This window comes from Doryrhamphus excisus, chromosome 16 (genome assembly GCF_030265055.1).
Source record: "Doryrhamphus excisus isolate RoL2022-K1 chromosome 16, RoL_Dexc_1.0, whole genome shotgun sequence".
Taxonomy (NCBI): Eukaryota; Metazoa; Chordata; class Actinopteri; order Syngnathiformes; family Syngnathidae; genus Doryrhamphus; species Doryrhamphus excisus.
In genome coordinates, this window is record NC_080481.1 from 365001 (window position 1) to 382149 (window position 17149).

The 17149-nt window shown below is 47.5% G+C and overlaps 2 protein-coding genes across 6 annotated transcripts in view; both read right to left on the reverse strand.

Annotated features, from left to right (window-relative positions):
• LOC131104648 (solute carrier family 22 member 6) overlaps positions 1–5591 on the reverse strand; it is a 6696-nt gene extending 1105 nt beyond the window's left edge. For 2 of the 3 annotated variants that reach the window (XR_009119812.1, XM_058052043.1), the window contains exons 1-6: positions 4905–5591; positions 3511–3608; positions 3274–3428; positions 2081–2249; positions 1897–1999; positions 1405–1547 (exon numbers count right to left, since the gene is read on the reverse strand). Coding sequence is in view for 2 of the 3 variants with exons in the window: in XM_058052043.1 (XP_057908026.1) it covers positions 1405–1547; positions 1897–1999; positions 2081–2249; positions 3274–3428; positions 3511–3608; positions 4905–5129 (893 nt within the window). In the remaining variant the exon portion in view is untranslated. Of the gene's footprint in view, positions 1–1404; positions 1548–1896; positions 2000–2080; positions 2250–3273; positions 3429–3510; positions 3634–3768; positions 4186–4904 lie in introns of those variants that run through there. The other variant, XM_058052044.1, reaches the window with a different exon arrangement.
• Positions 5592–7117: 1526 nt separating this feature from the next.
• Positions 7118–17141, reverse strand: LOC131104649 (NALCN channel auxiliary factor 1-like). 3 transcript variants are annotated; one of them, XM_058052047.1, is made up of 4 exons: positions 15971–17141; positions 12346–12526; positions 11958–12263; positions 7118–11872 (listed from the first exon to the last, which is right to left on the reverse strand). In XM_058052047.1, exons 1-3 carry the CDS (start codon positions 16655–16657, stop codon positions 11965–11967), a joined length of 1167 nt encoding a protein of 388 aa, XP_057908030.1. In that variant the 5' UTR covers positions 16658–17141; the 3' UTR covers positions 7118–11872; positions 11958–11964. The 3 variants fall into 3 exon arrangements, with proteins under 3 accessions (XP_057908030.1, XP_057908031.1, XP_057908028.1); XM_058052048.1 differs by having other exon boundaries at positions 7118–12263; positions 12355–12526; XM_058052045.1 differs by having other exon boundaries at positions 7118–12263.
• Between the last annotated feature and the right edge of the window lie 8 nt (positions 17142–17149).

The window sequence follows — 17149 nt, forward strand, 5'->3', positions numbered from 1 at the left end:
ACCCGCGGGGTGGTACTCAAGGGTGACACCTGAAGGTGGTACTCAAGAGTGACACCTGCAGGGTGGTGCTCAAGAGTGACACCTGCAGGGTGGTACTCAAGGGTGACACCTGAAGGTGGTACTCAAGAGTGACACCTGCGGGGTGGTACTCAAGGGTGACACCTGCGGGGTGGTACTCAAGGGTGACACCTGAAGGTGGTACTCAAGGGTGACACCTGAAGGTGGTACTCAAGGGTGACACCTGCAGGGTGGCACTCAAGGGTGACACCTGCAGGGTGGTACTCAAGGGTGACACCTGAAGGTGGTACTCAAGAGTGACACCTGCAGGGTGGTGCTCAAGAGTGACACCTGCAGGGTGGTACTCAAGGGTGACACCTGAAGGTGGTACTCAAGAGTGACACCTGCGGGGTGGTACTCAAGGGTGACACCTGCGGGGTGGTACTCAAGGGTGACACCTGCGGGGTGGTACTCAAGGGTGACACCTGCGGGGTGGTACTCAAGGGTGACACCTGAAGGTGGTACTCAAGGGTGACACCTGAAGGTGGTACTCAAGGGTGACACCTGCAGGGTGGCACTCAAGGGTGACACCTGCAGGGTGGTACTCAAGGGTGACACCTGAAGGTGGTACTCAAGGGTGACACCCGCAGGGTGGTACTCAAGGGTGACACCCGCAGGGTGGTACTCAAGGGTGACACCTGAAGGTGGTACTCAAGGGTGACACCTGCAGGGTGGTACTCAAGGGTGACACCTGAAGGTGGTACTCAAGAGTGACACCTGAAGGTGGTACTCAAGAGCGACACCTGCGGGGTGGTACTCAAGAGCGACACCTGCGGGGTGGTACTCAAGGGTGACACCTGCAGGGTGGTACTCAAGGGTGACACCCGCGGGGTGGTGCTCAAGAGTGACACCTGCAGGGTGGCACTCAAGGGTGACACCTGCAGGGTGGTACTCAAGGGTGACACCTGAAGGTGGTACTCAAGGGTGACACCCGCAGGGTGGTACTCAAGGGTGACACCTGAAGGTGGTACTCAAGGGTGACACCTGCGGGGTGGTACTCAAGGGTGACACCTGAAGGTGGTACTCAAGAGTGACACCTGCAGGGTGGTACTCAAGAGTGACACCTGAAGGGTGGTACTCAAGGGTGACACCCGCAGGGTGGTACTCAAGGGTGACACCTGAAGGTGGTACTCAAGGGTGACACCTGCAGGGTGGTACTCAAGGGCGACACCTGCAGGGTGGTACTCAAGGGTGACACCTGCAGGGTGGTACTCAAGAGTGACACCTGCGGGGTGGTACTCAAGGGCGACACGTGAGTTTGTGATGTTACATAACGAGATAGTCGGAAGCTAATGTTTGACTCCTGAGTGACTGATGAATGTGCGAGTCCAAGAACAAACATGTCACCCCAGGTAGCTCATGATGCCAAGCCGCAGCAGGACGGTCGGGTGTCGGAGGAGAATGAGGTCACAGCAGGCGTTGCGTCGAGGTGGTTGATCTTTCGCCGCTTCCGCCGCTTTGTGCTGCATCAACCACGTTGAGGCCAAAAGCTATCCAGACAGAAAAAGCGACAAACGTTCAAACAGCAGTTTGAGTCCGCCAAGGTCGAATGGAGGTGACTGGTTTGTTGGCGATATTTCTTCTTCTTGTTGCCACCAGTAGGGTCGTCATGGTGACCCGCCCTACCAGGCCTACCTGGTGGCGAAACAACCTGGTGGTGTCTACTCCAGAAGCAAAGGTGAAGGATCTCCAACAAACAAGACGCCTCCATTCAACCATTCAGGATTGCCAGGATGACCAAGGATGACAAAACCCAATGAGGGTCATAACGGGTGGGGTGTGTGTGTGTGTGTGTGTGTGTGTGTGTGTGTGTGTGTGTGTGTGTGTGCGTGTATCTACCAAGTCTACACACTCCTTGTCTGCAACACTTTTACTTCGGTAACAGTCAAGAACATCCGTTCTCCTCATTAGGACCAACCAACTCGGAGACTCTGGAATGGAGCTGCAAGGACAAAGAAGCAAAGATGGGATGGAGAAGACGAGAGTGACAGGAGAGGACAGGAGAGGCGGGGTGGACACAAACTGGTAGAGCGGCAAGCAGACGAGCTGTGGAAGAGCCACAAACAGGTGAAGCTGCGTCCAGGTGGGGCTCAGCCAGGCAAGCAGGGGTCCCACCATCGTCCCCAGACTAAAGCAGAAGCCCAGGAAGGCTGGGGGCCACAGGCGCACGGAGGGCGCGGTCCATTCCACGGCTGCAATGCACCAGTACACGATGGTGACGTTTCCATGGTAGCGCTTATTTCATAAATAATACTGCTGTCAACTACTTGTCAATCATTCGCCCGTCATGAAACCACCTGACTTTATCTACCACCTTCAGTTTGGAGGTCATGAAAAACCAGCATGAAACCATGCTGTGATGTCTTCAATTACCGTAGTTTCTGGACTAAGTCGCTCCGAGTATAAGTCGCACAAGGCCAAAAATGCATCATTAGGTAGAAGTTGCTTTTTTGCAGGTAATTTATTTTACAAACTACCATATTTTCTGGACTATAAGTCGCTCCGGAGTATAAGTCGCACAAGGCCAAAAATGCATCATTAGGTAGAAAAAAACATACATAAGTCACATTTTTGCGGGTAATTTATTTTACAAACTACCATATTTTCTGGACTATAAGTCGCATTGGAGTATAAGTTGCATTTTTTGCAAGTAATTTATTTTCCAAACTACTTGACCAAAACAGACATTAGGTCATCTTGGAAGGCAAGTTGTAACAATAAAAGAATAGAGAACAGGCTGAATAGGTGTAAGATATGCTAACACAATGCTAATTCAGCTACACTAAAAATAAACATGAACACAAAAGGTGTCCAGTGTTTATGGAACATAAACACTTTTTTCATTTATAAGTCGCTCTGGAGTATAAGTCGCAGGAACAGCCAACCTAGGAAAAAAAGTGCCACTTATAGTCGTGAAAATACGGTATTTAAATAGTAAAGTGGTCCATTGGGCTTTTTGAAGGTGAAGGTGAAGGTGAAGGTGAAGGTCATTTCCAACACTATTTGGGAAAAAAAGAGTCAGCTGATAAAAGCTACTCTCCAACCAGCAATAAAATAGAGAAGAAGAAGACTGGAGTCTCTTGACTAACCGCATGAGCGACCCTGAATCTGTTGCGGTCTCGAGCCGGTCAAAGACCAGCGGCTTTATCAGGGACATGTGATCCTCTATCAGACCGCGTCCTGGTCCAAAGAAAGGTGTGGTGCTGTGATATTTACCCAGGCTGAAGGAGCAGATGTTGATGCAGCAGCAACAGACGCCCGTCAGGCAGCGAACGGCCAGAAAAAGGAGCGGCTGAGGAAGAATGGCGGGCACCACGCCGCACACGGCGTGCACGCACACCGACACCAGCAACACTGGACGTTTGCCGTACCTGCACACTCGCACGACACAAGATGGCCGCGTGGCTGAGCCGTGACCTTTCAACCGGATTTGCTTTGTTTGTTGCGTGGTACCTGTCAGACAGAGCTCCGCCCATCAGCGTCCCGAGCAGGAGACCCACCATGAAAGCCGTTTGGCCGTAGGACAACCATCGAGTCCAGCTGCACAGCGACTGACACACACAGGAAAACATTCATCTCCGTTTGGGAATCAGCCATGGAAGGTGAAGGAGCCGTCATGGAGGACAGATGGATCAAACACAGCAGAACCTCCAAACCTCAACACATGAAACTGGTTCCTTGTTTGCATTTCAAACAGTTCCCAACCCTTACCCGGGGTTCGCTAAGGGGGGCGGCGGAGAAACCAGGACTTCCCTGACCCTGGTCGCTTCGTCCAGCTCCTCACGGGGATCACAAGACGTTCTCAGTTGAGAGACATCTCCTCAACGGTCTTCCCCTGAGCACCTCCCCAGGGAGGCGTCCGGGAGGCATCGTGACCAGATACCCAGACCCCCTGCCTCGTAATGTCGATGGCTAGCGGTTGTACTCTGAGCTCCGCCTACAGGAGCGTACAGTTTCTCTAAGGGAGACCCCAACACCCCAACAGGAAACTCACTTCAGGATTGGAACACAGATCTCGGAAATTTGGGCTCAGCTCCTTCCTTCCTTCCTTCCTTCCCACGAACACCCAATCAAAGACCACATCATCGCAAAGACCGCAGCAATTAGTAATTAGCAATCAGCAGTTCCTGTCTTGTGGCCACGCCTCCAACTGAACATGGCCCACTCTGACAGGGGACACCCCGAGACGTTCCCGGTGGTACTGGGTACAAAACCTGGGCTGTGCCCCCTGGTTGCAGGCCCGGCCACCACTCATTGAGCCCCACGCCCGGGTCTGGCTCTAGAACTCTAGAACTCTGGAACTCTGGAACTCTAGAACTCATCTACTACTCATCATTCGGGTCTTTTGAGCCATCCATTGCCCGGGCCCCGCCCCTCCAGCATGTTTGTCATGGCTGCCGCTAGCCACTAGCTTGTAGGCCCTTGACAACTTAGTTCCTAAATTTACTCGGACTTGCAAACTCCTCCCTCGCGTTTGCTTTCATTTTGCCCAAACTGCTAGCATCTGAGAGACACGCCCTAAAATGGCCGTTTGACCTAATGAGTTAGCATTAACAGCTTTGTTGCATATTAACTCTTCATTCCGACTCTTTAGGACTTTGCTTGAAGGAAAGCTGCACTTTTTTGGAATCATTCACAAGCCTTAGAACACCTTTTTCTACTTTCACTTCATTTCTGTCTTACTATATGAAATCCACGTTCAGTCATACTTAAAATGACACAAAAACAACACAGCATGGATATAGAAATATCAGTAAAATACCAACTAACGATAAATGGCCAATAAAATATTAGCAAAAACTCTGCATGTCATTTGTTTGTATTTCACTTCGAGAACATTCACTCACGTCTTGGGCGACACTTGCAGCCGTCCAATCAGATTCGTTCCCTAAAAGTGTCTTGAGCTCTGATTGGTTGCCGGCCACAGTCCTTCCGTGGAGTGTTTGCACGTTGCCATGGTGACAGTTATTCGCGACGACTGCGGCGGTGAAAATGTCGAGGAAGAAGAGGAAAGGGTTGAAGAAGAAGATGAGCGACAGACGCCAGAAGACGGACAGCTGCAAAGGAGACATGGCGGTTATTGATGGAACTTTCTTCTTCCGGTGTGAAGAGCCCTTCAGGAGCCCGACGCCATGTAACTTTGTCCACCTCGGGTCCACCTGGTCAGCGAGCAAAAGTCATCGTTTGGTGGACATTTGGTGCCCCGTCAAAAGGGTCTCTTGGACAAGATGACCTCCGCCCTCTTCTCCTTATAAAGGCAGCAAGGAGAAGGAGGAGAAGCAGGGGGAGGAGGTGTGCCACAACGCACCGCCGTGGTCACGCAAGATCAGCAAAAATGTTCCTCCACATGCCAATCCACGAGACACGAGACACGGTACACGGCGTCAACGTTATGCTGAGTGTTGTCTTCGCGTCTTCATTTTGTGTTCAGCGACTAAAAGGATTTGGAAATATTTGTTTTTTTCCTATGAAAAAACTGTTATTCCCCCTATTAGAACAATGTAATGCATAGTTTTTCCAAATGTGGCTACGCAGGACGATTAAAAACGGCTTGACTATACATTAGCACTGAAAACTTCAGATTTACGCAATGTGCTCAAACGCCTCATGTGAACAGCCACAGCCTGGTATAGTGCAGAAGAACGTTTTTTTATTACAAACTTCAATTGTACAAAACAATAACAATATAAGCAGAATTAAAGAAAAAGAAAAAGGATTAAAGAAATAAATAAGACAAAAGTAAATAACAAAGAAAGAAATGTGCGAGGGATATTGCTTGAAAATAAGAACAACAAAATAAAAACAATAGAAAACATGTCATTTAAGCTTGTTCTTCATGTGAATTGTTTTAGAACGTTCTCCAATCTATGAAAGGTTTTCTAACTAACAAACGTAGCTATCCTTGTGTAACTTGTTACTGTTATTCAGGTCCGAACGGTAGTAAGGGCGAAAAATGTTACTTGTTGCTTCCAACCAACTTTATTTAAACATTCCAGACTCGAGGCACACCGGACAAACTTCCTGGTTCAAAGGTCGTGCAAGTTCCCCCTACATAGCTGTCCAATGCAAATGCCTGTAACACTCGGACCTGAGCAACAAAACACAATAATATCCCTAAGCGTCATACCAAATATAAATTGACGAAAATCAGAAAGCACTTTATAAAAACAGCCACTTTGTTACTAAATATGTACCTGTGACAGGATTGTGTTCTTGCCCGTTTAATGTGACGTCTGTTTTCGGACGTGAATGGTCAGCTTCTCAACATCGGGCATGTAAGATGAATACAATGAATGCAAATTATTCGGTACAAGAAGCGTTTAATCCTCTGTTCTCCTCAGTTATTTTTCTCTTTTTCCCTTTGGGATCCATGGCCCATCACACAGCCGCCGGTTTGTTTCCAACAGGCACCTGCCTGGCATCCCGCCCTGCTGATAGAAACGTGTGTTGCAGGCTATGACGTAAATCTTCGTTGACAGAAATGTTGAAATGTAATATTTACTCTACACGTTTTTACAGCGTTGGAAAACGTTAAGAATGTTTGTGTCGTGTTTTTCCTTCTACAGAAACCATATTAAAACAAAAAATATATTTCCCTTCCCCATCTTTTTTCCATTTTCAAACATTTTTCAAAAAGCTCCAGGGAGCCACTAGGCTAGGTAAAAATGTCACAATTTTTTAAAAACCTTCAAATGAAAGCACTTATAAAAACAGTAAATGAATTACAGCATTTTTAGATAAATATTACAATTGAGATTTCAATAAACAGTGCCCTCCTGTCATAAAATATACCAGAATGTCATATTTTCTTGCAAGCTTTTCTTTATTAACTGAAATAGAACAACGGATACTTTATTTTAATATGCATATTGGTTACAAAATTTTTTAATTTGTACTTACTCTGTCACCATTTTGGTACCCCTTTGGGGAGTATATAAAGTAGCAAAGTAACGAATGCAAAGTATTTCAATTGAGCTCTTTGGTGGTTTGCTTCCCTCTAGTGGCAACACTGAAACAGTCATCTCGTCTGCGCACACTCAGAAATAAGGCATCCATAATGTGTAACATAAGTTGGATTTATTTTCTTTTGAACAAAATGTTAATAAATACATTTGTTACGTCCAAAAAGGATAATGACTTGTGGGACGCACTTCATAAATAATTTAAATTTTTGTAAAAAAAAAAAAAGGAAAATAGCAAACTAAAGCATCTCTAGTATGACAATTTGACAACATTATCATTTTTTCTCTATATTTGAACCCTTTTCTCAATTCAAGTGTTGTTTTTTGTATGTTTTTCTCAAAACCTCTTCATGGCATCTTTTTAAACATCCAGCTTAGTCCTACTCATCAACTCACACCACTGCAGTAGACAACAAAAAATGCGGCAATAAAAATCTCCAAAGCAGACAAAAAACAAAGAGGCCAACAGAAAACACAGTGGGAATCAAACAGAGGGCGCGGCCGGGGAGAGGATGTGAGTCTGCAAGGGCAATGGGCAATTTCTTGGGACGTATTTACAACAGAAAGCAGGAGAAGAAAGTGTTTGGTCCTGGTAGTCGAAGGGCATCTTCTGCATAGATCCACGTGGACAACATGGACAGCTACAGAGAGACTAATACATCTTCCAGGAAAAAACAAACTCACACGCCACTCCAAGAAGAGGGATCAGACGGGAGTGGGTGAGGTGGATCAGGTCTTTAAAGTCCATGAGCGGCCTTAAAAATCAACCGAGTCGTATGGATATGACTTCATGTGCTATGAGTTACATCACTGGCTGTTTTGGAGACATGGACCAAATACACCTAATGGAGTCGGAAGTCGGGGGGGGGGATTGGGTGGTTGCAGTTAGACCTAGTACCATTTCCAAAAGGTAAAAATCACATAAAGTAGGTTTTACGCCAATTGTTTTGTATTGGGGACAAACTGAAAAGAAAAAAAAGACTGTGGCAGAGTCACAAATTTAGTATAAATACCAGAAAAAAGGTCCATTCATCAATTTATGTTTCCACTTAGCAAGTCTTACATAAGCAAAAACTTACGTTCCTTTCTTACATTTGCACTTTCCATTATTCATTCCCCATTGTAAATGACATTTATTTTCAAAATGTAAAAAGATAATGACCATTTGTAATGTACGTGTTGAGCTATTTACATGTATTTTGATTGTTGGTTTATTGCAAACGACTGCTAGTTTATAAACTTTGCAAATAAATACAATTTACAATGAGTTTAGAATAATTGTGAGTGCAACTGTACCGGACTGTTTTGCCCTAAAATGACACATTCTTATGATTAGTGCATTCTTTTTTGCTCTTTAAAATGCATCTTTACTTGCATCCAAATAAAGTTGTGATTATAGTCATGTATGTCCATGTTTCACCGTCCACTGGCTTTGGGGCAAACCACATCCTGTAGCTTGAGCTACCGGATCGACCAAATATGACATATGAGTATTCTTATGGTACTACATTTCAAATCATATGAAAAATAGTTGGATGGATCAGCCCTTGAAATCCCATCCTTCCCACAAGCCAACGCCAATTCAGCCCTTAGCTTATCCGAGTCTAAGGTTTGTCTAAGGACGCAAAATAGACATTTTCATGTATCCATTGCCATTAATAGCCCAAGTTTACACTTGCTCACATTTTGCCTCTGCGTTGTCTTGCCATTTATTTATTTGCCGTAGCAATAGTTGTCATTTAGACTAGCTTGGCACTGTTTACTTTCTGTCCATGTAGAAATTACACCCCCCCAAAAAACGTATTTACACCTTGTCAAGTGGTGTTTATGTCTTGTGCATAACAATAATATCTGCAACGCGCATTGTTCACTCTCATAGGTGTACATTGTCACCACTTCCTGTATCCTTGGAGCAGTCGTGGCAGCTTTTGTTCCCACAACAGCAGGTATCACCCCTAGCTTCATTCAGCTTCAATTTGGGGGCTACAAGATGTTGAACTCAGGGGCGTCACTCGGTTCTGGGACAGGGGGGATGCACAGGATATCAATGAATGTAGTAGACATTCAAAAAAAATCCAACCCCCCCCCCCGGCCTGAATTGCTGGAAGTGGTGGAAAGGCTAACCGAATGAGACACGCAGACGTACACTTTGATACGCGCTGCACGCATAGTTTGCACGTAGCTTGTGGTGCGTTCGCGGTGCGTTCAGGTTGCATTCATGACTATGCGTGCCACTAATGTTTGAATTTCTTTGTGCAGCTCTGTACAGTTTCCACATGCTTGCCACCTGTTGACGACCATTTTACTCACTGGCCCTCCAAATTGCGTACCACTGCGGAAAGAAAGTGCGTGCAAGTGTAAACGAGGCTATAGAGGCACTCAAGATGGGGGGGCCTCAATTATCACTCCATAAGCTCCACAAATGGAAAAATTGGGAAAATGGTGTGACAAACAACGTTAATTATTAGTAGGGATGTCCGATACTGGCTTCTTTAGCGATAACCGATGATTGATCCAACTCTCAATTCCTGATTCCAATATCAACCCATATGTGGAACATCCTGTCATTGAATCAACACATGGTGGGAACCGGGTACTCTTTATGAACGAGTCCCCATGAAGGATAATGCATTTTTGCAGATTCGAACTTTCCTTTCATACCCGTATGAAACGGATGTCATCAGTATCCGTAAGGGAAATCCTAATTCTGTTCTGTAGTTTTTAGTTCTAAGTTTATTTTAATGTCTCCACTGTTCACACAGAGACCGCCCCAGCGGCCACCAAGTCCGCCTGTATTGTTGTTGTGTCAGTGGAGGTCCCAAGCCACGCTACTTCCAAGTGTGTGCTGTACACTTGCAAAAGTATGTGGCGAGTACGGCCTCGTGCAGATCTCACATTGCACTTTTAGTGAAGGAGGAACTTTGGTTGCGTGCAGGCAAGAAGTCTTATCAGATGGAAACAGGAAAGACGCAACAGGAAATGCTCTGTGACGTAAGTGCCGTTCCACTCGTTTGCTAAAAAGACTTTTTCATTTGTATGCTCCATAACCGTGGAATCGTCACGAGAGGCTTGCTGCCGAAAGCGCACCTCAGCCTGGCGATGCCTTGTAAACCAGGGATGTTAATAGTGTGGCCCGCAGGCCCTTTTGGGGACCATATTTCTTATGGGCCTGCAAAAAGCACATTGCATAAAAAGTAACTAAGAAAAAAATGAAAGCGGTAGAAGAGTTGAGTCTGACAGATCATTTACACAAATACACACTACACATATTGCGGCCATAAATAAAAAATATAATATAAATAATAAATGAATAATAAATAAATAATCACAAAATAATATTAAATTAATAAAAATACATACTTAAAAAATATAAAGTAACTTCTCATCAATCCATGTTCATTTCAGACTTAAATTAATGCATTGATTTAAGCGCCGCCCATTTATGGTTAACCACACCCACATCCACTTCATGCACTGCCCACTTTGGAGAAAAAGTCCACCCACTTCTGGTCTACAACCCTCCCATTCCGAGTACAGATAGACAGATAGAAATAGTGGTGTACTGTCTGTCTGTCTGTCTATCCATCCATCTATCCATCTATCCATCCACCTATCTATCTATCTATCTATCCATCTATCCATCTATCCATCTATCCATCTATCCATCTATCCTCTGTTTCCAGGTCATGAGGTCGTTGTAGCGTACGATTGTAGCCACATCCTGCACCGTCTTTGAGAACGGCATCGCCACATTTGGTGACGCTGGACGTGAGGACAAAGGTGGACTGACAACAGTGACAATAAGACGGCTACAAGCTAACGAGTTAGCTATCATCTGTGCTATCTGCGCCCGCCATTTCAACGTCAAAGCCCAGGAATAAAACAGGATGTGACAAAGTATTTCCACGTAATGCCGCCAATGGATGCCTCCAAGATGGTTTTTAATTATTGGATACTGATATTACATTTTTAAAACAATAATAATAATAATAATAATAATATCGGACATCCCTACTTATTACTAAGTTCATATGTGGATTTAGTAGTACTTTTGTGGGAAAAGTAAAATGCAGTAAAATGGAGTTAAAAAAATGTACTTGTTTTAGTTGGTTGGTTTTTGTTTTATTTTGTTAGTCATATTTAATTGTATGAAACATGTTCATGTCAGACGTGTTGCTGGACAGTATTTCTGCTGGAATGCTAAGTTCATGTAGCAAACATATGAACCGACACCTTCAACCTTCAACGTGGTGGATAGAATCCTTGGACTCAAGTACAAACTAAGCATGAGGACATAAGAGTTGGTTTTGGGGTGATTCTGCCTTTTTGGCTCCAATATTCATAAAGAGCATATAGCTGATAAATGAGGCCCCTGGGGTTTTGGCTTCATGCAGCCGTCCTTCGGTTTTTCCTTTCGAGTCCCATGGTACTTTGTTTAGCGATACCAGTGCCATCCTGAGGTCAAGCTAACCTGCTAGCTGCTACCTTTTGTGTCGGTGCCCTTGAGGCCCAAACCGTGGTCCAGTAGAACCGCACGCACGGGAACAATGGATGAGGTCCTACCAGGGAGCAAGGATGAGGAATGGAGTGGAGGAGTCGAAGGACTCAAATGGAAAGATGAAAAATCCTACGGTGAAGACAAATAACTTGACCATCTCCGCTTTGGAATCCAAACACACAACAGAGAAAAATGAACGAAGGAAGGAAAGCGAGGGAAGAGAGATACGTTTCTCCAAAACGTGACGGGAATAGAACCAATGAGCAGGTTTAAATGGAAAAGGTCAACTTTAGGGGGTGGTCCGGTCCACCTAAACGCCAATTAAGCCCTCCCACTTCCTGTCCCGGACGGCGTGCTGGCGGCAGATAGAAGAGGCAATGAGAGCAGGCCAACATCAGGTAGATCTGCAAAAGCAATAAACCTCTCAGGTGTCCTCCAACCTGATGTTCAGTCCTCGTTGGAGGTCCCCTTTTCGGGCACAAGAGGAACAGCCACGCCCGCCAATGTGGAATTATGGGAGGCCGATATGATGATGGCGGTGTGCAGGAGGACCAGCGCCAGCAGGCAGATCTTCAGCCGCCCACTGCAGAGTCTTGAGCTGGCGGTGGAGGTGACCGAGGCCCCCTTGGGCTGGCAGGAGGAAGCAGTCCTTTTTAGTGTCTCGCCGGAGGGGCCGTTGGCGTTTGATTCCCATCGGACGTCACAGCACACGGCTTCGCTCTCTGTTGGAGTCGCTCTCAGAAGACCTGAAAAGGGGCGACAAGCCAAGAAAAACCTTCAGGAACGCGTCACATGAGACATTGAACAAGATCTGCTGTAGACGTGGACCTGATGGACCTGTGCAGATGAAACTGGGGCTGCCTCCGTGGATCAAGTCGTCGTTGTCTGGAAGGATGAATGGACAGCTCTGTTGAACCTCCAGACAGTACTGGTGGCACGATACCTTCCTCTGACATGACTGCTGGCTTGTGGGGAAATACTGAGCACAGAGCCAGGGCTTGTAGGCCGTCTGTGGAGGTTAGAGAAGATTGGCTGGCTCAGGTTTCATTGACTTGACCAAAGAACGTCGACAAAAGAGGAAAGAAGCCATGATTAGATATATAATAGAAATATTCTCTAGACTGAAGTGGTGGTTAAACTGGGGACGTTCCCATCCCCATCAACAAAAACCATCTGGACTTGGACATCCCAAATGGGGACGTGTTGAGACATCCATCAAACAGACCTGGAGATGTTCAGTCAGTATCCTGCGTTCTATCAAGTGCTGCATAGACGCTGTCACAGTGGACAAATGCATCCCGATCTACTCAAATCAGAAACCCTGGATGACGGCGGAGGTCCGGAGGTCCGGAGACTACAGAAGGAGAGGAACACCACCTTCAGGTCATACCGCTTGGCTCGAGGCATCAGGAAGGCCGAGTCCGACTACAGGAAAGAAACCGAGGACCACTTGGACAGCAATGACAGCAGGCAGGTGCGGCAAGGCATCCGGCATCTGACAAACTACAGAACCAACCACAGAACTGCAGGGGGTGATGCCTCCTGGCAGACTCGCCAGTAGACCACTGAACCGCTTCTCTGCCCGCTTTGAGGTGGAGTCACCAAAGGTACCTACAAGGCTCTCCACGGGCTGCAGCAGCCTCATCATCAGCTCTCTGTCTGGTCGCACCCATGAGGGTCAGCGTGGGACATCATGTATCATGTATTTTGGGGCTGACTTCCGCTTCCTGGGAGGACCTGACCTGGAGCCCAAACACCTGAGACACACACTGCACTTCCTGAAGGTGCTCAGGAAAAATAACATCACCCAGAGACGACTTGTGTCCTTCTACGGGTGTTGGATAGCGAGCCTTTTGACATACTGTATATGCATATGGGACACAGCTGCACGGTGGATCAGTGGAAAGCGCTCCACAGGGTCATCAACTCAGCCCAGAAGATCACTGGTTGCCCTCTCCTCAGCTTGGAAGAACTACACAGTTCCCGCTGTCTCAAAAGAGCCCAGAACATTATCAAGGACACACCCTGAGAACATGCCATGCCATGGGTTGGCACCTTCCTGCCATGGGTTGGCACCTTCCTGCCACGAGTTGGCACCTTCCTGCCACGGGTTGGCACCTTCCTGTCATGGGTTGGCACCTTCCTGCCATGGGTTGGCACCTTCCTGTCATGGGTTGGCACCTTCCTGCCACGGGTTGGCACCTTCCTGCCACGGGTTGGCACCTTCCTGCCACGGGTTGGCACCTTCCTGTCTGGTTGACCTAATTTTACCCGAGGCTCCATCTACAAACCTACGCTCACAACACGCCGGTCTTTTGATGATCCTGAGAGTATGCGGGTCTAGAGTCTTCTGTTGGGGCTCCAATGTTGTGGAAGGCGGGACCTGCTAATTTTAGAGCTGCTACCTCAGTAGAAACGTTCAAGTCCCGACTCAAGACTTATTTCTACACTTTAGCGTTTAGTTAGAAATATTCCCTTGCCTGTTTGACTGCCCTCCTTCTCCCACCCTCCCCATATAACCCCCCCCAACACAGAAATTGGATGCAAAAGTAGTCTACCTCACAAACATGTACTATACCATTGAAATACCATGGAAGTACTCCCCATATATGCAAGTAGCATTTCACTGGCCACTCCAAATTGTCCATAGGTATGAATGTGAGTGTGAATGGTTGTTTGTCTATATGTGCCCTGGGATTGGCTGGCCACCAGTCCAGGGTGGAAGACAGCTGGGATAGGCTCCAGCAGCCCCACGACCCTCATGAGGATAAGCGGTAGAAAATGAATGAATGAATGTTTGGTGTTTCCATCCCGTTTCTATGGTAGCGACTTGGCACCAGTATTGGACAAAATGTAAACAATAGCCATTCTGAGCTGTGGCAAGAGGCTGTGATCGGTATGATTTTAGGCTATATCGTTCATCCCTATGCCAAATATCATCTAGCCCCCCCAACACGTCCTATTAGAAACCTTGAAATAAGAAAAAAATAAGTTGAATAACAGAAGAGGCAATAATGTTCCATTGTCTATTTTGGGTGGAAAGGCATAGAACAGGTAATCAGCACTAAACAAAGATCAATGATGGGATTGACGTGAGTGAAAATGGCCGTGCTCTTTGAGGAGATGATACACTTGATAGCACAAGAGCCTTGACTCAAGTGAGTGTATAGAAGTAATGAAGCATTTTTCTTGACGTGACCCCTTAAAAAGCACGTCAGCATCCAAATGAACTTGGATTCTTCCATTCAAGCAGATGGCCCAGTGGAATTTTTGTCACCTGTGTTCAACCTCCCTGTCAGTGTTTGGTGAATTGAGACCATCTGGGATTGGCCAGTGTTTCTGTGAATGGAGTCTGGCAGTCATTCAGCACCATAGACAGCTCTGCTCCATTGTGGCGCTCTGCACACTCCCGGGATAACAAAAGACGTTTGGAGTACCATGGCCTTCCACTGGAGTAGTACCCGCACAAATACTGCTTTTCTACCCTGACCCTTGGCTTTTTTTCTTAAGTTTGGAAGAATTTTTTTACATTTTATCTATAAATATGTCAGTCGGTTCTAAAAACAAACACCATCAATGTTAAATAAATAGATCAAATACATGCTGCTGTGATTACCTACACCTGCACGGTGGAGGAGTGGTTAGTGCGCAGACCTCACAGCTAGGAGACCAGGGTTCAATGCCACCCTCGGCCATCTCTATGTGGAGTTTGCATGTTCTCCCCGTGCATGCGTGGCTTTTCTCCAGGTACTCCGGTTTCCTCCCACATTCCAAAAACATGCTAGGTTAATTAGCCACTCCAAATTGTCCATAGGTATGAATGTGAGTGTGAATGGTTGTTTGTCTATATGTGCCCTGGGATTGGCTGGCCACCAGTCCAGGGTGGAAGACAGCTGGGATAGGCTCCAGCAACGAGGGTAAAAACAGGCACCCTGGCTCATTCCTGTGTTTTCTTTGAGTAGTAGAAGAAGAAGAATCATCATGGAGGACCAGAATTTGGTGGTATAAAATTTGGTACCCACATAGTGGGTTCTGTGGTGTTCTAAATTAGGGTGTCCGTCGGAACCACCCATTCTCCATGTGGAGTATGGATGTCCATGATGAACATCTGGCCACAGCACACCTTCAATAGCGTGAAGAAAGCAGACGATTGAAACAAAGCGGATCTACGTATGTTTCGGAGCAGTTTTAGAAGAAGTGGAGTAAGGTTGTCAAAGTCAAAGCCGAGAGCGCCAAGAAGGTCAGCGAGGTGGCTCTACTAGCAGAACCTCCACGTGCTCATGAACCATGGCTCCAGGCGGCTCCAGGAACGAACACGAGGCCCTCGTTTCCTGGTTCCGTCATCCGTCTCCATGGCGACGGGAAAAGGACCACAAACCCGGCCAGACCTCGTCTTTCCGGTCCAAACGACCGGATGGCCCAACAGCCCATCCCCTACGCGGCTTCCGCTTACCTTGCAGCGTTCCATGCATGTCCGGACGGAATACGCGGCCGGCTCGTACTTCCAAGTGAGGAGTTCGAAGTCGTCGTACTTCTCCTGGGCATGCTGGTCGTAGCGCTGGTACGCCTGCACACAGAGACTGCATCGGGTGGTGTCGCCGTCCCCCAGCACGTCCAGGCTGCAGTTTAAGTTGTCCGGACTTGTGGAGCCGTAGAACAAATCCAGCAGCGAGTAGGAGTTACAAAAGGAAAGGTAGAAATGGCTCATATTTACAGCCGGCGTGCTCCCTTTGTCGGACAGGACCCGACACAAATGGTCGGCGTCGGCGAAAGTCAAGCAGGTGTCGGATAAACTCTCCGTGTGGCAAGTTTCCAGCCGCCACAAACGTTTGCTGGAGTTTCCTAGAAAAATAGCATCTGGGTTTCCTCTGAGGCTGCTGTGTGCGGAGTGCGTCTGCGGGGGGGGCAGGCCGGACGACCCCAACTTGTCCCGGGTCCTGGCCAGTTTAGCCTCTGCGCAGAACCACAGGTGATCAGAGAGGAGGATGGTGAGAAACAAGAGGGACGCCAAGGACAGTCGCCATCGCTGCGCTCTCTCGGAGTCGGTGAATGGCTTTTGGTTCTCGCGGAGGGGTTCTAGCCAGATTTGGAAGCCGTCGTCGTCATCTTGCTGCCAACACGTCCCAGCACCCCTGGTCATATTTCGGGAACCGGCCGACTCCACCGTGGCGGCTCCTCTGCCGCAACAGTCATTGACTTGGGGTCCGCTTCGCGTTCCTCCCCCCTCAGGTGTCGGCTGGTGGCTCGTCTCGGCTCGGCTTGGCCTTCGGCGTTAATTTCCATTCAAGTGAGCGCGGGCCGGGTGGCGAATTAGACGCTGGCGAGCCCGGGCCGCGTCCTCCATGGCTGACCGGCGAAGCCGCCGTCTCCCGTCGCCGTGCCGAGCCGCGCGCCGCTCCGCTCCTTTGCGTGGCCTTGGCGGCGCTTCTTATCCAAACAAACACCGAAGCCTCGGTCGTGCTAGGCTATGACCGCCGTCCTCTTCCAACATGGCGACGCCGTCTCGGATCGGCGTTGGCGAACGGGCCCGCAGCCTGTGACGGACCTCTTTGCTTTTTCAAGCCTTCACCCTCTTCATCCTGATGCTTTAGTCAAGTTGCCGCCATATTGGCTAAGGAACAGCGCGTGTTTG